Below are 22,397 nucleotides of genomic sequence, written 5' to 3'. Positions count from 1 at the left end.
AAGTCCTGTGTTTTCAAGCTGAGTGTCACTAGAGAGATGGCAATACAGCAACAGCATTTGAGGAGCAAGGCTACTGTAAACAAGCACGGTAGGCTTTCACTTTCGTCCAGAAAAAAACCAAGAAATGTGCAGAGGATGCCTCTGGGGGGCGGGGTGGGGGAGCGGGAGCGGATTCCTTTCAAGTCTGATGGGGAGGGCGGGGAGCGGTTTGGGAGCGGATTCCTTTGAAGTCTGATGCCGAGGCTCAGACAAATGGTGGTGTGCGAGCGGCTTCCTTTGAAGTCTGATGCCGAGGCAGATGGTGCTTGATGTGCACACGCCTTCCTCACATGAACTGTACGCGATCCGCAGTTTCGTAGACTTTTTGAACCGCTTACTATAATCTCGCCTATTTATCCCTAAACGGGATATAATAGGCGAGACCAAAAAAAAAGGCGCTCTGTGCCATGTAAATGGTCCGAGATCGAATCAATGGCCATTACATAGACACGTGTGTCCACTAAGTAAATCAGACAAGAGAATGGATAGCAGCTTGTTGACAACCCATACCCATTTGGGCTGGAATTTGGACACTAGGACCAGCCTAATTGCTGGGATAATTTAGGTTCTTGTCCACTAAATTGTATACATAGACCTTCATTGAACCAACTGTCTCAGACCAGGTACAGTACTGATTTTCTGGGACTTGACTTTACTACTGAACTCAGTTCTGGGTACCAAATACAGCCCTTTGGCACTTGGTCTCCATGGTAGTGAAGCCGAGCGGTCCAAGGCTTACTCTAGAAGGGGGTGTGGAATAGAAACTCAAAACTCAGTGAGACATATAATAACTTTCAGTAAATCATTGTTCAGCCAGTGATCTACATCAAACAAAAATCACTTTACTTTTGAGCACACAACACAATACTATACATAAAAGGACAGAGGGCAACCACAGGCCACGCAGTTATCAAGAAAATAGCCACTAAACCAGGGGATCAGGCATTGTGGTCTTAGGCTCTTCCCATTGGTAAAGTATCATAAAGCTAGCTACTGCAATATAGAATACAGAGCCATCTTGGGTAAAAGCAGTGGGTAAGGATATCAGGACTCCACTCTGGAATCCCAATTTATCACCAGAGTAATTATGGCTTAGCTCCTTGTCGGGGGTGAATTGCTCAGAGTCAAAGTTCTCCCCCACACTTGCACTGCACCTTCCATTTAGCCACTCAGTGGGCTGGTGCCACATCTGTATGCTGTGCCACTGGCTGTGCCGCTTCCAGTGGTATTTCCACACAGCCCACCAGGACAGACCATTCAGCATCTACCTAAGTCTGGTTGATGCTTTTTTGGCCTCTGCATCTTGTGCACAGGTGTGCGCCTCTGGTTGGTGAAGATGGGGCTGAGAGAGTAGAGGTAAGTGGGCATACTCCAATCACTCAGATCAGGATCAGATACATTTTCTCTTAGGGATCTTCCTAGATCCCAAACACCAACCCACCAATCTCACACCTCCTGTTTTTCTAGACTGTGCTGATTTTACCATGTTGGTAGGTAAGGTTTTGATGATGAAATTGAATACTTCAACAAAGTAGCCTCAAAAAAACGTGCAATACCTATTACCATTTTAATCCCATACACTTTTATAACATCTAGTCAAAATCCTGTTCTGCTGATAGATTAAAACACTGGCATTCAATGTTTACAAATGTTATCCTGGACTTTAGCAAATAGAAGGACAAAGGTTAGTCATGAAACAAAATAATAGCTTATTCCTGGAGACTGAAAATGTATTCAATTTGCTAGATAGGAATTTGTGATTATACATTTTCTGGTTATGTATTTCTATCAGTCCAGCATAAATGAACAAATAAGAGTCACACGATTAGGAATTATATTTTCAATACAGCACAAGAAAATGTAACAAGCATTTGCAATGCAATAGGTCTCGCATTATGAAAGTTTGAGCTATTTGTCTTGTAAATGACAAATCTTTTATTTATGTGCTGGTTTTGAAAATAGTTAAATGAATAGCTTTGTCATTTACAATGCCAATAGTTTTAACTTTTGCAAATGTGACACCTATAGCATTTGTAATGCAACATGTTTTTTATTTACGTGACTTAGATGTATTGATATTACAAAAAACAATGGCCTAATTTTTTTAAAATAATTAATACTTAAATAAAAGTTATTGTAATTTATAATGGCAATAGCTTCAACTTTTGTAAATCACTTTTGTGAAGATTATGTTCAGTGTATTTTATTACGACAAATCCAAGAACAGAAGTGAAATATTAACATCTTTTTGTGACATTTGTAATAAAGCTTGAAACATTGAGAGAACATATTTGAACCAGGTGTTGTTTAATGGTTACACAGATTGATGCTGTGGTGCCCTTGAGTGATACTGTGGTGGTGCGATAGATAGATAAATAGAGAGTGCGATAGACGGAGTGAGTGCGATAGACAGAGTGAGTGAGTGCGTGAGTGAGTGCGATAGACAGAGTGAGTGAGTGCGATAGACAGAGTGAGTGAGTGCGATAGACAGAGTGAGTGAGTGCGATAGACAGAGTGAGTGAGTGCGATAGACAGAGTGAGTGCAGAGTGAGTGAGTGCGATAGACAGAGTGAGTGAGTGAGTGCGATAGACAGAGTGAGTGAGTGCGATAGACAGTGAGTGAGTGAGTGCGATAGACAGTGAGTGCGATAGACAGAGTGAGTGAGTGAGTGCGATAGACAGAGTGAGTGAGTGAGTGCGATAGACAGAGTGAGTGAGTGAGTGCGATAGACAGAGTGAGTGAGTGAGTGCGATAGACAGAGTGAGTGAGTGAGTGCGATAGACAGAGTGAGTGCGATAGACAGATAGAGTGAGTGCGATAGACAGAGTGAGTGAGTGAGTGCGATAGACAGAGTGAGTGAGTGAGTGCGATAGACAGATAGAGTGAGTGCGATAGACAGATAGAGTGAGTGCGATAGACAGAGTGAGTGCGATAGACAGAGTGAGTGCGATAGATAGAGTGAGGGCGATAGATAGATTGAGGGTGTGGAGTGAGGGCAATAGATATATGTGTGAGAAAGGTAAGTTCATGAATATCCTTCATCCAAACAACTTCAAGACATTCCTTTTTTTTGTTGAGGGAAGGATTGGACAGGTGTTGGTATTCATCAGGGCTTATTCACAATAAGATAGATGAGTGAATTGTCGGTCTCAAAGTGACAATGCACATCATGTTAGTGATAAGGCTAATAAGAAGGGTCGTGTAGAACTGTATGCAGACAAGATGGCTGCTTAGAAGGCTAGCTGGTCTCTGCAACATATAAATCATGGTAGGCAAACCCACATACAAAAGAGGCTGCATGTTGGAAGCTGGCTCTATATAGGGTACTAAAATGAAGTACACGGTTTAGAGAGTCGAGGGAGTCTCCAATTGGTTTACAGAAGCAAAAGTAGATAATACTAATGCTCTATTTGTGGTACTGTGGGTGAGCAGTTAGGCTTATCAGAGGGTAGTGATAAGCATTTGCTGTAATCGCAGAGGCAATAATGAGACACACACTCAAAGAATAAATCGAGACCAATTTGCAAAAATAGCACGCATTTTCATATATATTTTCAGACCAAGAACTTTGTTCCCAGGTAAGTACTTAATTTCTTATAAATTATCAAAGATCGGAAAATAGTTCACAGTTGTGCGCAATTATGCACCAAGGATTCCTTCGGGAGGAAAATGCAGAAATGCATAGAAAATAGCACAGTTGGTTCTAGGGAGGGTTCATCTTCTGGATGTGGAGTTGCACCCAACCAAAGTTCAAGAGGTCACCAGGGGTTTGTTGGAAGAGTCCTGGATTCGGCTTGGAGCAGGGTGCTGCAGGCGTTGGTAGCTGGTGAGCTACGAAAGGGGGCGGGGCACCTAGAAACAGGCTTCAAAGGGGGACTTGCAGGCAAGGCCGAGGGCTCCCAAACGGAGGCTCAGATCACAAGGGCCTCTGGAGCAGGGGAGCACAGCCGGTTAGTCTGTACCCAGACCGGCCAGCCTGGATGCAGAGCAGGTTGGTCAGTCAGGCTCTGTGCACAAAGGCGATCTTCACGGTCAATGGCAAGCAGCTTGCAGGGATGATTTCAGGACTGATGGGCCACTCACGGAGTAGGTCTCAGGGTTCTTGATGTCCCTCGATGGGTGCTTGCTTCCTGGGCAGTTAGTTGCAGGGCATCCGGTATCCCAGGGATCGGTACGGCATGGGTCTGGTCAATCCTGGTGTGTTCACATTTGGAGGGGAGACAGAGTTGACCTCCCAGAGCATGAGTACCTCTTCCTGGGTGGTTGCGGCGTCGGTCAGACTGGGGAACTGCAAGTCAGTAAACCGGTCTCTGCAGGTTCGGTGCCTGCAGTTGGCAGGGGAGTGGTTCCTCTACTCAAAGGGAGTTCTTCGGTGATTAGGTGAAGGTCTAGAGGTCCTCTGAGGTTCTTAGAGGTTTCACAGTTGCAGGACGACCACTGTGGTTGAGTCCTGAAGCAGCAGGCAGGGTTTTGCACTAAAAGGTCCACAGCAGGCACTCAGTTCTTGGGTTCAGCAGCTGCTCTTTGTCCGTTTCTTCTTTAGATCTATGAAATTTGAAGTTCTGGGTTGCACTTACAAACTCAATTTAGGGGCATTAACTAGAGAGTCCCAGGTAGTAGCTAATGGGCTATTTACCTTAGGGTGACTACACCCACTATATGACCACTTCCTGTAGGGAGTGGGCATATCCATGTCCCCAAAAGGCTAAGTCTATCCAACACAAGATGGAGGATTTGGAAAAGTGGGGTCCGCATCAGCTGCCCCACCTGGGATGTAGTGCTGGCTAGGTGTGAGCACACCTCCTAATCTAACAAATGTTCCTGTTTGTCTTCCCACCGGAAATTGGGGTCAGGACAGGGGGTTTAGCATCTTCCACTATCTGGAGAGGACTGGGTCGCATTTCAAAGGTGGCATCGACTGTGAAGCTTCCTGCCCCGGAAGGCAGTTCCTGCTTAGACAATGAGTGAAGACCTCCGCCCAGAGCAGGCTTTTTACCCGGCTTCTGAGAGCAAAGGCTCTCATTTCAGGAGGCCAGAAACATGTCTAGGGATGGCAGGCTGGCTGAGACCAGCCAGCAACCACACTAGTAGTCGGTAGGTTTTCAAGTGGAACCTCTAAAGTGCCCTTGTGTGCATTTATTAATAAATCTTACACTGGAATCAGGGCTGGTTTATTAGGATGAAATGTTTGGTATCAAACATCGTGGGGTACAGTGAAGCCATCATGGAGCTGGGGACTTCGTAATGACGAGTGTCCAGCCCATATACTCTTTATGGCTTCCCTGTTCACTTACAATGTCTAAGAAAGGACTAGGACCTTGTAGCGTCACATCTGTCCACACATGGGATGTAGTGCACCTTGCCTTTGAGCTGTAAAGCCTGCTGTAGGGGTGTCTTGCCTATATCTTATGCAGTGTCTGCAGGCATTGTACACAGGGATGTGTGCCATGTCGACTATTCGGTTTTGTCTGCACCAAGGCGCGCAACCTGCAATGGCAGTTTGCATGATCTTGGGGATGGTTCCTTAGGGTGGCACAATTCTTGCTGCAGCCCTAGTGGACCCTCTTCAGTCCCAATGCCATAGGTACCAGGAGTGCCATTCACTAGGGACTTACAGGGGGCTGAAGTTGAGCAAATTGTGGAACAGTTTCGCGAAAGAACACTGGTGCTGGGGACTCGATGAGAAGGAACCCAGCACACTCTCAGTCAATGTTGCACCAGATACCAGGCAAAAAAGTGTGGGGGGTTCTGCAACAAAAACCCTAGTTCCTACACTACCAAAACAGGTGAACTTGTTTGGTGTCTAAAATCTCCTGCTCGAATGATCTCCGAAGTGTAAATCCTTCAAACAAAGAGAAGATATGTTTGGCTACCCTTGGATTGGGAGCATGTGCTGATGCGCATAAGGAAAGATCTAGATAGATAGAATGATGGAGAACATAACAGACCCTCAACACTTGGCATTCCTACCCTAAAACTCAATACGATGCAAATCTCAAACAGCAGAACGGTGAAGCTCAGATGAGAAGACTAGTGCCTGGGAAGCCAGAAACTGAGCTTCTTCACAGATCGGCCCATAATCAGTTAAGCTACAGGAAGCAAGCTGTTCAACCATAGATAAATTCTTCCATGCTGCCTAATAAAAAAGAAAGACAAAGACCCCTATAAGACAGATTTTAGAAAGGTTCTTATATTTTCACATGAAATGATAGGTATTCAAGAAAGCCTATATATAGATTTGGAGCCAAAGTTCAATACAGTGACAAAACCAAATATCTTGCCAATGATTAGGCAAGGACTGCCCACAGCTAGCAAGAACACTTTAAAGAAATTAGGTAAAACCTCAAGGAGAGAAAGGTCAAGTACTCAAGATCGAGTATTGAACCCTTTTTGCAGAAAGGTTGAAAACAAAAAGGAATTTGACATCTACTTCAAAGTGTTGAACGTCAAATCCGGAAAGATGATGGTCATGGTAACCGGATATAGAAAATGGTCATGAGACGAAAATGAATAATGAAAAAGAGTAAGGTACAGTAAAACAAAACTTTGGCTTAGCATTCTTATGAGCACTCGCCAATGCACCATGACTCACCATGCACAATTGTATAAGGATTTTATTTTTGGAATCATTTTTAGTACAAATATGGTCTTAGGCCACTAAGAAAAGTTTCCCAATCATATTCGACAATACCAGCAGATTCTGTGGGACTGACAGCTCTACTTAAGTTCTGAAATGCACCAAGGAAAAGAAAGTTGCATGTAATGGAAATAATAGTAGGGGTAGCAACGAGGCCGGGCGCAGGAAAGATGCAATAATAATGAATGAAGAGAAAAGATGGAGGGATTGAGGTGCTCCAATGAGGTAATCATGTTAAAAATTCAAAGAGTTGTGTTGTGGGAACCTAGGTGCCATTGCAGTTTTCTTTCTGGATTTACTGCACCTTTTAACTTATCCTCCCAGCCACCTTACAATCTGAATACTCTAACCCAAAATTAAACTTAATCTTGTACACTAGGATGAGGTTGGTAGAATTTGAACTTATATACAGCTTTCTTGAAGTGGGTGCTGCTGAATAGTCACAGCTTCCTCTACCAATATGTAGATGCGGATTTAGCACACCAAAGTAAAATGTTGTTATTTACAAATAGTTGCTTCTGCAATCATTAAGGGTATCTCCATTCCAATCTGGAAAATGTCAGAGGGTTTCCCATTTACACAGGGACACAAGGGAATTTACCTGTCATGGACCAGCAGAAATCCTCAGAGGACAACATCTGTATTTTGTTCCATGAGAAATAATAATAAGACAAGGAAACAATTGCACATTTTGTTATAATACCAGGTACTACCCAGTGCAAAAAACACAGCTGGGCGCAGTAAAGCATGCAGGCCATAACAATATGCAGGTACCTACAGGCCCTTATAAGTATAGGTTTTTTATCAGACTAGATATGTTAGCAATGCAGTATGGAAGCAATATTTCCCAGACGTGAGTCAAAGGCCAGGCTTATAAAAGCCTTCTTGGTATTGCTGCATGCTACATGCATAAGGAGAAATTCAGCTGTATCCCTCCCCCACGTCCCATGCGGGTCCTAAGGTCTACTGATCAGATACTATCTATCATTCATGGACCAAGTGCATTTTTGTCAATAGGTTTCAAGACACTAAGTGTGGACATCCATTATGACAGACCATCTCACAATTCCTTTACGGAAATGCTGCTGCAAAAATATGAGCAAAGAAGTTCATTGGTGAGCTACTTAAAAGCATTACAGCTTGAAAAGCCGGGTAACCTCTATTCCAGCTGCAAAAATATTGCAGGATCTCACAGGAAATAGTCTTAAGGAATGCATTTGGAAAACACATCGTCTTCTTATCTGCCACTGCCAAAAAGCAACCTCCTTTGAAAGGTCTTTAGGCTTGCACAGTTATATGGCCACACCTTTAGAACTGAGAATTGGAGTCACCATTGTTGTATCTAGAAAACATTTCATGAGATTTTGCATGCACCTCTCAATCTTCCGTTCTTCCTGCAAAAATAATTCCCATCACGCGAATGGGAGACCATATCCCTGACAACATAAGTGTAGCCACCTTGAAGGAGTGCTCACCTGACCACTGATGCAAAAGGTTTGCAACCGGGCATGGCAATTTACTAAAGTCGACTTCAATCAAAAAGGTTAAGAAAGAACAGTTTTTTAAAAGGGCTCAATGAATAAATTCTAACACTCAACAATATCCAGTTCCAAGTACCAGTGTTCAATGACCATGCCCTCTTCCGCCAAAGCACTCTTACATCTTGTATATGCCAACAGCATGCCAAAAAGATCCAGTTTAATTGCATCCAATTCATACATGTGCAAGCTTTTTGGAATTTATTGCAACAGCAAAAGATAGGCGATGGTGGGTAGTGCACAGTATATCAGTTTTTTTAATTGCCATTAACAATTCAGAATGTTGTTCATTATTCGGTGAGGAGGGTTCCAAAGGGCAAGATCTGTGATAGACCGCAATGGTGACTCAGAATACATTAATGGTTGCAGAGCATCTGTCTAGAATAGGTCATCATGAAAAGTTGCCATGGATATGCCCATCAGTAAAAATACAGATCAAACTTGGGCCAAAGGAAAAAACATCACACGCCTTCAAGCTTAGATAGGACAATCTAGTACCCGGTGGAAGGGTGGTGGGGAGGGTGAGTGGTTTGCATGTTGGACTAAAGTAACAAGGAAGTGAAAAGGCAGTGAGATGCATAAGAAAAAAAGTAGGGTAAATCATCCCGCATAGAGAGGAGGATTTAGGTAGAGGGAGCTAACAGGTTTGTCTGCATACAAATCCAGACACAGAAGTTGCTGCAAACCTTAGTTTCGGAACAGTTTTCACTGTGTTGTACAAAAAGTGCACCGGTCAGCACCCCTGTCAGTGGTCTTATGAAAGGAGGAAAAATAATAATGAAGAATGAATTCCTGAGAGAATTAAACAAGTGCTCAGTAGGCAAACTATTGTTTGTGGGTATATATTTGCTAACCGAGAAGACAGATACAGGTTTATGTAATACTCTTCAAAGATGAAGCAAATAAAGAGATACTATTAATAGACCCCTTTATGCTATGTAGAGCTTGTCCTGTTCTACACCGTAAAATACAAACAAAAAATAAAGTATCACTGTTAAAGAGAAGAGCAACAAAAAATCTTGTCACACTATGATGCAACATGGCATTTGCTCCATGCAATGTAGACCTGAAGACCATATAATAGATTCAATTTCTAGTTGGATTTGCCCATATACATGAGGTGTGGAAAACGTGTAATATTTTACTTGGCATAAGCTGCAGCCATTTTGGCTGTGGTATCCATTTTAGTTTCCTTTGTAATTCTTTCGTCTTTTCACTCTGCTTGTGCTATCTATAGTTGACTTCCTGACTCAGCTAAAAGCAATGTACGTGCTGAGAGTTGTAGCTGCCAGTACATATGCTAACTGTCAATCATCTATTGCTGCCATAAGCATTTCTGTTCCCCCTCTGACTTTGCTGACCATGTAGTTTTCATCTGTCCTTGTTTGCTGATAACTCTTCCTAAAGCTTGTTCTCCCTATTTTTGTTCACGTGCTTACACTGCACAAAACCTGTATAAAGAGGCCATTGCTTTGTGAAGCCAGTGTACTACCTCAGGCAGCACGAGAGTGCTGTGTGGATGTGGTCCCACTCACCAGTGATTAATAAACGTGTTATTTATTCCTACTCCATGTGTTGATCTCTACTTTGTTGGTTTTTGAACCTGTGGACAAAAGGGTGACCCTGCACCAGTGTACCCTTAAAAAGGTCCATTTCTACAGAGGGTGGATGTAGAAAGTGTTTGTTGTGGCTTGACCGTGCCCCTAGTGGTCTGGCTGAAGTCGCTTATGGATAGTTTCAATAGAGTGCTCCCTTATTGGGTTTTTTACAGTGTCTCTAGAGTGTCAGGCCTTCTATTGGTACCAAGGGGATAGCACACAATGAGAGTTCATTCCGGTTATATTAGGTGGACTTTATTGTGGTGCATTCCCTGTGGAGCCAGTGATGCTCATGAATGGCTGTTTCTATGTAAGATAATCCCCCTATAGATGGTAAGCACTCCATGCATGTCTACATCTATTCTCACACTAGCCACACTAACTCATGTATTGTGAAGTTTCGACAAACCATGATTATATCATACCTTCAAAGCTCACATACATCGCCCAAGGGTTTCCTTGTACGTCAAACTACAACCAATGCCTCTTGCAACAATGCACTTGAAGGGCACTTCGGAAACAATGGCAAAACAAGCATTGACATAGCCAATAGGTCTCGCCTTTGGGACCTTATAAGTGTTTAGCTATGTAACAGTTGATGTTGGTGCACCATGGATATTGTGCTGGATAACTAAACACTTATGGTCCTAAAGGCGAGACCTATTGGCTATGCCAATGCCTGTTTCCTTAGTTACAACCTTTCAGGCAGAGCTCAGACACCTATCGTTCTTCGGAAGACATGAAATGGAACGGTTTCAATATCAACCCATTTAAAGCTGGAGACACAGTGACCAAGTAATGCTTAATATGAGAATGCTTTTTCTTATAAACTGACTGCCCTCAAACTCATCTCTTAGAGACTGTAATTGCTTTCTCACAAACGAGTGCTATCCATTTATCCAACATATGAACCAAGTGCGTGCATCGTATATGCGACACTGCAGCCAGTTCTGTGTTTTGTAAGGAACCATATTGCATGCTGAACAATCTACTCATATACTAATAATGCAGATTTATCAGTCGTGTAGTAAGGATATCATGGGCCCCAACACAAGTAGGTGTAGTGAGCCACAGTGCCACCCAGATGGGTTGCACAAATATTCATAATTGGAGTGTAGGACACCCCTACAAACCCTTGGCCCCTGTGCCATTGTACCTCCTGCACTAATTATGCCACAGCACTGAAATTGATGAGGTTCAACTCCCACAATACAGGGTTGTTGGTTAAGAAATCCCGGGCTTGGGTGTGCTGTACATCTGACCCCTAACTAGGTATGCTTCTAAAACAATTGACATAGTGGACACAGACTTAGCGCACTGCCACCTTAACCAAGGACCAATGTAGATGATTCCCTGTGTCCTGAGCAACTACGTCTTGACCTTGCCTCGAGGCGAGGGAGGGTACAAGCTTTGCTCAAATCATATCAACATGTCATTAGCTCACTACATTTTCCACCCAGGCCTTTCATTTGACAACAGTGCCTTCTAGGAGATGCAGTTTTGTTTGTTTGATTTGAAGCAATTGTCACAACATACTTCATAATTGTAATTGAAACTATAGGAGTGATAGATATTAGAAAGTGATTAATGATGTAGCCGTAGAAAACACGAGCGTTGTTTGAAAATTCGAAAATGAAACAATTTTAAAGGCATCCTCCGATCTAGCACATGACAATGGCGGCCGCTGAAATGCTCCCCTGGAGGTTCTCGGACACAACGTCATCACCACCTTCAGTGATGCGACGGTCCCTGCCGGTCAGAGCAGTCTCTCGTCTCCCCTGACTGGGCGCACACAGAGAGAGAGAGCTCTGAGGCCATCTAACAGGAAGGGGCGACAGGCTGCGACTGGGCTAACGACGGGAAGACCACACTCACCTAAGAGCTGGGGCGCAAGGGTATATTGAAAGATGGTCCGGTCACATTATCGAGGCCTTCAGAGAGCCTGAATACTACGACGAGTAACCTTGGTCTTGGAAGTATTCAAATTATCTCAGATGTATTTACTTTAGGGGGAGCGCAATATAAAGGTGACCGCCAGGGCCGGACTGAGAACAGAAACAGGCCCTGGCAAACTGCTCAGCTGGCCCCCCCTGGCGGCGGCCGGTTTCTGCCGATTTTGTTACCGGGGGCCGACATTGCCGACCCCCGGTAACAAAAACGGCCCCCAGAGGCCAAAAACCGGCCCCCACCCTAGCGGCCGACCGGGGAAACGCCCGGTGCCCGCTATGGCCAGTCCGGCCCTGGGGACCCCCTCTCAAAGATCAAAAAAAGTCAGGGAGAAGAGGGGAAGTACAGAAACATCAAAACAAAAATACTCCCTTACGACCTACAGTTATATTACATTACCTTTGTTTCAATTCCAAATGTGAGACATCCAAGAACTATTCAGAGACACAGACAGTTTACAAAAATATCCTTTTCATTAATTTATTTTATCAAAAATACTTTTATCATCTTATTCTTTTTTTTATATAAAAGGTTTTTCTTTTTTCACAATTATAAGACACTGATATACAAATTATTCAAAATCTAAATACACATATACAAAAGAAAATATCAAAGAGCATTATATACACACAACAACTAACAACCCCAAGAAGAGAGACACACACCAAGTTCACACAACAACTTTCATACCACACTCTCACTAACCCCAACACACATCAAATCAATCTGGGAAGATCTGTTACAGAGTGATGTAGTAGTTTTAGTTGACCATGTCCAGCAACTGCATAAAGCAGGGTCTTGACCAGGCTATGGTCGACGCGCTTCGGTGGCTAAAACAGGGATGACATGCCACCTTCTTCAGGACCAGCCAGATATAAAGAGGGGCGTCTATTCAACCAGGGGAAGGACAACTAAAAAGTCCTCTGATATTTGGAAGGGTATATTCAATATTCCATTAATTCAATGCCGGGCGAGTCAAAAAGAAACACCTTCCCTAATGTATGTAGTGTCAGATTTAGGATCCTCTATCACTTGTCCTATTATGTAAGTCTGTCTGCCACGGTGTCTCGTATTGCATCTGTAATCGTATTTCCAACGTATTGACTCTTTCAACCAGTTTTTCACTCTAAAGGCAAGAGAGTGCTGATCCCCGCTTATGCCTCAACTGTCTCTATATCACGATTTCTTCCTAGAACCACAAGCCCCAATAACCTTATAGGTAGTTAATTCCTCACGTACGTCAAGGCTGTTTCATAGACTCGCACCCAGTCAGTCACTTCTTTTAGAGCCCTTTACGTGGTTTCGTAATCTCTTCAAAGTCAATGCGGCATGCTTCAAGGAGAAATCGAGCCTTTACTTTAGGGGGAGTACATTGCAACATCAGGAAGGGTGGAAGGAAAGCAAACAGCAGAACGCACAGAATGGACAATTTGGATGTAATCTAACAATGTCAAATGAAAACAATACGTGTTTGCATTTTGTGGAGTGTTTCTACTTTCAAAAAAATCTACCAATATCACTTTTGTGATCGCTATTTATACTGGGAGATTATGTGGTCTAGCGGCTAGAGCGGCAGACATGCAACTGGGTAACTAGGTTTAACAAACCCTCTTACACTGAATCAGTAAGACTACACATTTGAACGGGCGGGCATGCGCAAGAAAAACAAGCAGCAGCTAAACACGCGAGTGGTGTGCTCCGTGCGCACTGCAGTAATTAACAAGCAGCAGCTGTTTTCGGGAGTTGTGCGTTCGTAGTCTTCACTTTTCAATCACTGTGCTTGTGCTTGTGGCACGCCCCTGCTCGCTCCCGCAAGGTGGATGCCGACACAAGCACGAGTGTGTGTTTGAAAATGAGCAGAGCGACGGCTATGCCCTCCTACGCAGTGCAAACGCGCTGTGTAGGCAAGTCCTAAAAAGGAGCGTTTCACAACCTCATCAGGGGGTATTTAGTTCTATACAAATGATACAAATGCAATACCTATTTGAAAACACAGAAAGCATTTTAAGCCACTAAAAGAGTAGTTAAGTGCTAACGAATTGGCAATACAATTAGAGTGATTTGCCTTTTAACCTCCTGATATTTTATTGATAAAACTAAGGTGGTTAAAAAAAGCCTGCATGGAATAGTCACATGTAAATCACATTAGTCAGGACAATGCCGACGTCCAGTTTTAATCAAACTGTTCTTAGAACCTTGATTGGTTTTCAGTGGAAGACTGCACATAGTCACACAGCAGTAATAATAAAAAGGAACATACATTAATAGACTAGCCTACTTTAACTGTGTTCTTAACAAATGTTGGCCAAGCCATATAAGACTTCAGATGTAAAGTATCAACTTTCACTAAATCAACCTCAAACCTGTTAGCGGGAGCTCTGAAATTTGTTTACAATTTGACCTTTTAAGTCCAACAAACAATGCTGCAGATGGACCGTGACTTTAACAGTTATTTTCCCAAATAAAAAGAAAAATGTAACTTACCTACGCAGTCACAGGTTGGAAATTCTGCTTGAGCCGTCTTAGATGGAGTGTCAAATAAGCTTTTAATTGGAGAATCCAAATATTTTAACGGGGATTCCAAAAATCCACTCAAAGATGGGATGAAGGGTTCATTTTTTGTGGGCGTAGAATCAAGAAAAGGATCTGCATCTTGACTTTCATCAGGGTAGAAGCAAGTGGTAGACAGCACCGTCACAGCACCAGAGGATTCAATTTTAACCTGCTTTGGAGATTTAGCTGAAAACAAATGCTGAGAAATTGCTTGAGATGTGGAAACCGTTGTATATACACAATCAGAGGATGAAGTGGAATTTGCAAAAGAGGTTGCTTGGGTAAATAAAGGAGAAGTGTTGGTTGGTTTTGGAGTGAGGGGAAGAGAAGAGGTATACGAGGTCACCTTTGTCCCGAGTCCTTCAGTGCTTTGTGATGGGAGTGTGGAATTCACTAAAGAAAAGTCCTCTCCAAATTCTGCTTCAAACTCTCTTATTAACTCTTGAAATTTGGCATCCACGGAGTTCATTTCATTTTGAATTGGCAGTGAGTCCACATTTACCTGTTTGGTCATCATTTCATCTGGTTTAGAACTGCTGCTCAACTGAGAAGTCAACAAGCAAGAGGTGTAGTTTGAAACATTGGTATCACCTTGGGTTTGAGTTTCTTCAGCATTAGAGGGCCTTGGAGTGCACATTTCTTGGGCTCCTGAAACATCGCTACTTTCAAGCTGTTTTTGCAACAGAGACTGTGAACTGAGCTGTGATGGAGAGGGGAGTAGCTGTTTAATGCCAATTTCAGAAAGATGCTGATCTGCCTGAATTTCATTTGAATGATTCTCTGTATTTTGGGATTTCTCAAACCCTTCCTCTTGTATTTGGATCATGGGTAAACATTCAGAATTAGTATCTTTCTGTTTTGCTTTCTTAATCTGAACTACTGCTTTCTTATGTTGTTTGGCCTTTAATTCAACCTGGCCTAGCGGAGGTGACTGTGGTCTTTTATTCCCCTCTTTTGCAGACTTTTCAGTGTGGTTTTGGAGTGTATTTTCAGACTTGGGAATCCACCAGTTTTGCTGCTCCGGTAAATTGGGTAGGGGTAGGTTTTCACCCTGAAAAAGATGCCTTTTATGGTGCATGTTCTGCTGATGTAGAACTGACCCCTCTTTATGAAAAGTATTTTCTTGTAAAAGCTGAGACAACTGCTGGTCAGCTGTCAACTTATAGATATTGTTAGAACTATTGTTCAAATTTTGGGCTTGGGGCTCAAGCTTGGGTTTAATGGTTTTTAATTTACTATTAAAAACGTCCGGTCTCTTAAATTCGGACTTAATAAAATCATTTGCATCGCCTAAGAGCTGTTTTAAACCACTCATTGGGTCACCATCCGAAGAACACTGCTCAGAATTTAGATCCCACAAATTGTTCTTAGCTTTGACGTCTGCCCCCCAATCTGTAGAAAATTCCTTTTTGATTGGTGTAGGGTCATTGAACAAGCTAGGTGGATTTAAGAGGTTGTGATCAGGGATGTAGTGCGACAGTTCTTGATCAGTTTTCTTCACTTGTTCCCACGAGGCTAGCATTTGAGCATGTGACATCTGCATCAACTTCTTTTCAATGTATGGTTGAGTGAGGTCGTTTGCAAACATGTCATTATTGCACATGGGTAAAACATGAGATTTGGCGCTGTCGGTAGAGTTTGGGTGTACCATATGATGCTGTGAAGGCAAAGAGAAGGTTTGTAAACGGCCATTGTGGGGAGAAGGAACTTCCCCTGACTGTTGTGGAAGAGCAGATGACAACTGAGTAAGTGCTTCAATTGCAATGGCCGTCTGAAGACTGATGTTTTTCTCCTTTGCAATGCTCAGTGCACTTTGAGAGAAGGGAAGGGGATTTGAAGAGCACTGTGAAAGAATGTTCTCTATAGCTGGTACATGATCTAGAAGGTCTGCTTTCCCTGGAGGCACATTATGTACCTGATTGAGCGGATGAGATGGGTTTGGCTCTTCGCGGATGGCAGATTGTATTTTCTTCTCCAGCCATTCAAGGTAGTCTGGGCATTCTGGACCTTCGCAATTGCAGTTTGGGGGTTTCACGCCATGTTTCGCCAGGGTCAGAGCAGTTTTGAATGAGTTTAGCTCCTCAGCAGTTGCCAACTTATTTGAGACTGAAAGTGGTGGAACACCAGCACTATCTCTGCCCATTTCATAGTTGAACTTCTCATACAAATGCATGGACAGTTGTGATTGGGGTAAAGATACTGGCATGGCATAAGATGACATGGCTTCAGCTACTGCAGAGAACGCAACCAAGTTTCTAGCATCCTCAAGATTGGCATTGTTAGGAACTACTGCTTGACTCAATACAGGCATGGCCGTCCCCCAGTTAAGCTTTTCATTTGCATTCTGATCCATTGAATGGCCGTTTATCCATTCTTTTGCCTCCATGATCATTTTGCTTCCCATTTCCTCGCAGGACCCGTTTATAAAGTTTGGAGGAACGTCTGCTTTCAACCTTCGTTCAACATGATTAACCCTTCCTCCTTCCAGACGGTCAGTTTTGAGTCCATCACCCAGGCTGCTCTCAAGACAAGTCTAAAATATAATGGAAAGAAATATTTTAGAAATTAAATTATGAAAAAAGTGTGGTTACATTGAAACAAAAATCTAGAAATATCAAGTGATTCCCCTGAGCAGTGACCCTTTTATTATTTATAAGGGAGGACCCCAAAATACAAAGTAGGAACAAATTAATTGAGACCAAATCGTTTGTGGTATTCTTACATGAGAAATATTTCAAGAAGAGCATAAATACCAGAGGAAACAATGCAACTTCAAGAAAGGTATCTGAATCCTGCAAATTTTCTAATTTAGTGTTTTAGATTTCTAGCTTAACAAGTACTGCCATTTTGCTTTTGAATTTCTACTTCTGATAAGCAAAATTTCATTGAAAAACACTGTGACCAAGAAAAATTAAGTTTTCTCAAGCATAAACACAAATGGCAACAAGTAGGGACAAGCATTATTCTTTGTACTGTGATGCATCTTAAACTAAGGAACGAACGCTCGATTGCAACTGCTCTCCACCTACCCTGATATGATAACTACAATGTCCGCAATGCTTTTTAACTAGGAGGCAGACTACTAAAGGACAACTTAGAAAATCATAACCTATTAGAAGGTGGCACTATTTGGGGGATTATTCACATGAAGGTAAGCTATAGAGGAATATTCGAGAATGCACAGTATAAACTATAAGACAATTCTCTCAATCATGCAGCCCACAGTAAATCATAGGAACCACAAATTATATAACGTACAGAGGGGATAAATTTAAGATCAAATGTATCTACTTCTGCACAGTTCTTTTAATGAGACACGGATTCAATGGATGACCTTATATCGTAAAACAAGCATCGGCAAAGCCAATAGGTCTCGCCTATGAAAAAGCTATTGGTTTGCCAATAGGTTTTAGCCATGTTGTACACCAGCGTGGCTCCTGTTCAGCATGGCTAAAAGTTAGTGCTGTAAAGCGGAGCGGCGTAAAGTGGCAAAGAGTGTTGTGGAGAGGCGTAGAGGGTGTGTTGACTAGAGTGGCATAGAGCGGAGTAGATGGTCATAGAATAGAGTGGTGTGGTGTAGTAGAGTACAGTGGAATTGATTGGCACTGTGTAGTAAATTGGAGTGGCGTTGAGAGGAGTAGTGAAGCAGAATAGTGTGTCGTAAAATAGAGTGGAGTAACGTGGCCCTGAGTGGTGTAGAGGGATTGCATAGAGCATCAAGGCTTAGTGGATGGCTGGAGGCTCCGGGGAGGCTGTGGGCGCTGCCTTTATTTGTGCCCTCAGCGGCGCTCAGAGAAAGTGACAACTCGGAAGCGGGGGAGGGACATTTCCAAGCAGGTTTAAGGTGCCAGTATAGGTGAGAGGTGTTTGGAAAGAGGGATCCAGTGACAACCGACGAAGGCGTGTGCGTGACCCAGAGGCAGGGGAGGAAGCTTCAAAGCAGCGCCGGCACAGCAATACTGGACTCTCCAGCACGGATGGATATTCGACTTGAAAGATGCTGGACCTAGTTAAAGTCTTCAAATGCTGATTTTAATACACACTTTCGTGTACACTGTATACAGTTCCACAACACTGTTGCTCTGTATTGTAGTGTGCTTTTAATTAAGGTTGTAAGGAAAGGATGAAGCAATGAAATAACCCCTTCGTGATTTCAACCTGTGATCTAGATGTTGCACCCAGATTTCCGCAGATTTCCGGAGTAGGTACTTTAACCCGCTAAGCTACCCCAGGACAATAACCCTACAACAGATGGGAGAAGCTGCAAGTATTATATTGCCACGCCTGAGAGAACCTTAAATCAAGACCACTTAGCGGCCTGGTCTTCGGGTCCTCTGATCCTTTAATTCACAAATTCTGCAACAAGCCTCTAGGCGAGAAATTCTCCCGCCCTAGGAGGTGCCCAGCCACCAACCCGTGCTCCTGAGCTTTGGCTACGTGTCCTGGGACTGGGTGAAGCATAACCTGCTAAGGAACAGTGCGGCCGAACACCTGGAGAAGACACCAAGCCCACTGGTCCAGGCATGGCTAGCTCACATCTTCTTAAGTGTGTAAGAGGCTGAGTTACAACGGGACTACGATCTGGCAGCCTGTCGGCACAGCACAGCGGTGGAGACCCATGCAACGAATGAACCAGCAGAGAGACGCTGGGAGGCGGTGATTGATCCTCGTCCCCTCCTCTCTAGCCCGGGAGTGCAGCTTCTAGACGTGCTGTCTTGGGGCCTGGAGGGGTGCAGCCCCCCTGCGACTGGAGCCTGTTCAGCACTGGCCCTCTCGTGAGGAACAGAGGTGAGCCGGCAACACCAGCAACGCTGGTGCTTCCCCGCATGAGTCTGGGTCCTGAAGACTGAGTTTGTGGGCCACATTCAAACAATTCTTTATATAACTCAAATGACTGGTCATTGCCCGACTATCTACCTGACCCTAAAATGGCAGATGCTTAAAAAATTTTTTTTTTATTAATTACAAAAATAGATCTTTCATAGCGAGGTCACTAAAAAAGGAGCAACGTAATTCTCTCTCTAAAGCAATATACAAGCAGGATCACTAACCAAGGGCTATCAATAAGAGTGAAGCGCCTTAATACAACTCAACTGGCGCATCATCGCCTTACTGTTGCCCGTCTCTAATATGGAGGACGCTAACGATCCTTAGAAGTGAGATCACTCGCGGAGGGCCAACTCGACTATACCACAGGAGACCATCACAAATACAGCGCCTATGCGAATCTCCTGGGAGCTGTAGTAGTCCCAAATTACAAACTCTGGTGCTGCACGTGTGGTGCATGCGAATGCTATTAACAATATGGCGGCCTCCCATGATGCATCTGCAGACTTTGAAACTGTCCCTTCCACCTCTCCTCTCACCACTCTTGACCTGGGGGCGAGCTGGAGGACGAGGCGGACGGCGCTTCCCAGTAACAACAGGACTGGTGCTTTCGATGGAACTTTGACAGTGCCCCCTGGTCGGAAACCATAACTGTCTGTACTTATCAAGGAGCCTGAGCAACCCTTGGCCGATGCCCGTTGGAGCGGACCTATAGAGCAATAGAGGAGTTTGGCTCTCGTTCATCCCCTTGGCCGTCACCTACTCAGCCGGACATTGTTTTTCTCATCTCTCTGCTGTGTTTCCTTCTCTCCCCCACCTCCTCCCTCCTTGATTCTTTGGCTGCCTTCACTTCTCCAGCCCTGTGTTGAACCGTGTAGTCAGCTACCTTTACTGTTTTTTGTTTGATTTTGTATATCCCGCCCTTTTGGGCTCCTGTTGTGTCCTCCATCATGGCAGCTTCGACCTATCCTTTTTGCTACTGGACTGCTCCTTATTTGCCTGATTTACCTTTTCTTCTAGTCCACCCCCACTTCCCCATGGTCTCCCACACCCCTCCCTTCATATACTTTCACTGATACTCAGGTCGGTTCTGTCTTTCGTGCACTTTGACTGCTTTGTTCCACCTAAAGTACTTTTCCCCCTTGCGGGTCTGCCTATCTGCATTCCTTACCCATGTTTACCATTCCCGATCTACCATTCATTCACCATAAGATATGTGTCTTGGCTGTGCTACACGCTACCAACTCATATTATTGTGTAATCTCATGTTTTTCTCCTATGTCTGTACTTGGCTCCTGTAAGTGATGTAATTATGTAACCTGTAACTCGCTGATCGTCATGTAAAGCGCTCTGATACCTTCGGGTCTAGCTAGCGCTCTATAAAACTTTGCAAATAAATAAATAAACAAATAGAATGTCAGAGTGGGGAAGAGTTTATTGGAGTAGAGCGTCATAGTGGAGTGTCTTGGAGTGTTGTAGATTGGAGTCATAGAGTAAAGTGGCCTGGAGTGAAGTGGCCTAGAGTGAAGTAAGGAGTAGACTGGCATAGAGTGCATTGGTTTTGAATAAAGTGGCTTAGAGCCCATTGGCGTAGAGTGTAGTGACATGGAGTAGTGTAGAGTGCAGTAGCACAGTGTGGAAGTGAAGAGGCATAGAGTGTATGGCGTAGAGTAGGTTGTTTCAGAGTGGCACGGCGTAGAGTGGCACGGCGCAGAGTGGCACGGCGCAGAGTGGCACGGCGCAGAGTGGCATGGAGCAAAAAGCAATGGCATAGACTATAGTAGTGCAGAGTAGAACACAGTGGCGCAGAGTACAATGGTGTAGAGAGGCATAGAGTGCAGTGGCGGAGAGTGCATTGGTTTTGAGTAAAGTGGTGTAGAGTGCATTGATGGAGAGTGCCGCGGGTAAGAGTAGAGTGACGTAGAATGCAGTGGTGTAGAGCAGAATTCTGCTGAGTGCAGTGGAGCAGAATTCAGTGGCGCAAACTAAATTAGTTAAGAGAAGAGTGAAGTGGCGAGGTGTGCAGTGGTGCAGGGTAGAGTGAGTGTAGTAGAGTAGTGCTGTGGTGTGCACTATTGGGAGTAAAGAGGCAGAGTGTAGTGGCATAGAGTGCAGTAGAGTGGTGCAGACTGCCGTGGCACAGAGTGGCATAGAGAGCTCTGGCATCGAGCACAGTGGTGCAGAGTAGACCGGCGTAGAGTGCATTGGTTTTGAGTAAAGTGGTGTAGAGTGCATTGCGTTGAGTGCAGTGGGCAGAATAAAGTGCACTGGGCTAGAGTAGAGTGGCGCAGAGTGGAGTAGTGCAGCATAGATTGGAGAGAAGTGACAGAGTAGATTCAGAGAAGAGTGGAGTGGTGCGCTGTAGAATGGAGCGGTACAGGGTACAGTGCAGAGGTGTGGAGGGCAGTAGTGGAGAGTAGATTAGAGCAGATTGGTGCAGAGAGGAGCGGAGAGGTGCAGAGTGGAGAGGAATGGTACAGTGTTGAATAGCATAGAGTGGATTGGTATAGTGTGGAGGAAAGTAGTGCAGACTTGAGTGAAGAGGTGCAGAGCTGAGTGGAGTGGGGTAATGCATGGTGTGGTAGCACACTGCCATTACAGACAACACATTTTCAATTGAAATGACCGATAGATTGTTTTAACTGTATTGTTCTTTACCTTTACAGCAATTATCTTCTCAACCAGAGATATTTGGGCCTACAGTTCTAAGGAAATTACACTTGCATGTCCAACTTCAAGCCCTACTGTTCTGTATTCAATCCCTCCAACTAATTTTGGCACAGTCTACCAGCTAGCTCATATCTTCTCCTGCCACCATCACAGTCACAGATTCAGATATTAACAGTCAAAAACACTTGTTTTGTGTTTCTTCATGCTCCTTAAATCCCCCATTCACTTCTCCAACTGAAACAGTTTCTCAAGGCTTAGTCCTGAACCCACTTCAGGCTCATTAAATACTTTAACTGAACTTCCTCCACCCCTGAAAGAATGTTTCATCTTTTGGATTTTCTTACTGCTTACAAGAAGATTACAATCATTCCTCATTTTCTATCTTCTCTGACCATTATCAAAATACTTATCAAAAGTATAATGCACAAATGTGGCTTTCTCCAAATTGGTTTGCCCCAGTAGTTGCTTATCTCAGTTGAGAAAGCCATCACCACCACATTAATGTGTTATATCTCATTAGGCATAATTTGACCTTCAGTTACCAACACTAAGTTTACTTGCTGTCCTCTACAAAGTGTTTATTAATC

The 22,397-nt window shown here is 43.8% G+C and overlaps 1 protein-coding gene across 1 annotated transcript in view; it reads right to left on the bottom strand.

Moving 5' to 3' along the window:
• Positions 1 to 22,397, bottom strand: part of TET3 (tet methylcytosine dioxygenase 3) — a 412,490-nt gene that overhangs the window by 261,408 nt on the left and 128,685 nt on the right. The window contains exon 3 of the mRNA XM_086943576.1: positions 14,245 to 16,846. Within this exon, the coding sequence (XP_086799702.1) occupies positions 14,245 to 16,846 (2,602 nt within the window). The remainder of the gene's footprint in view (positions 1 to 14,244; positions 16,847 to 22,397) is intronic.

This window comes from Lissotriton vulgaris, chromosome 11, assembly GCF_964263255.1.
Source record: "Lissotriton vulgaris chromosome 11, aLisVul1.2, whole genome shotgun sequence".
NCBI classification, from domain to species: Eukaryota; Metazoa; Chordata; class Amphibia; order Caudata; family Salamandridae; genus Lissotriton; species Lissotriton vulgaris.
This window is presented reverse-complemented; position numbering and strand designations above follow the sequence as displayed.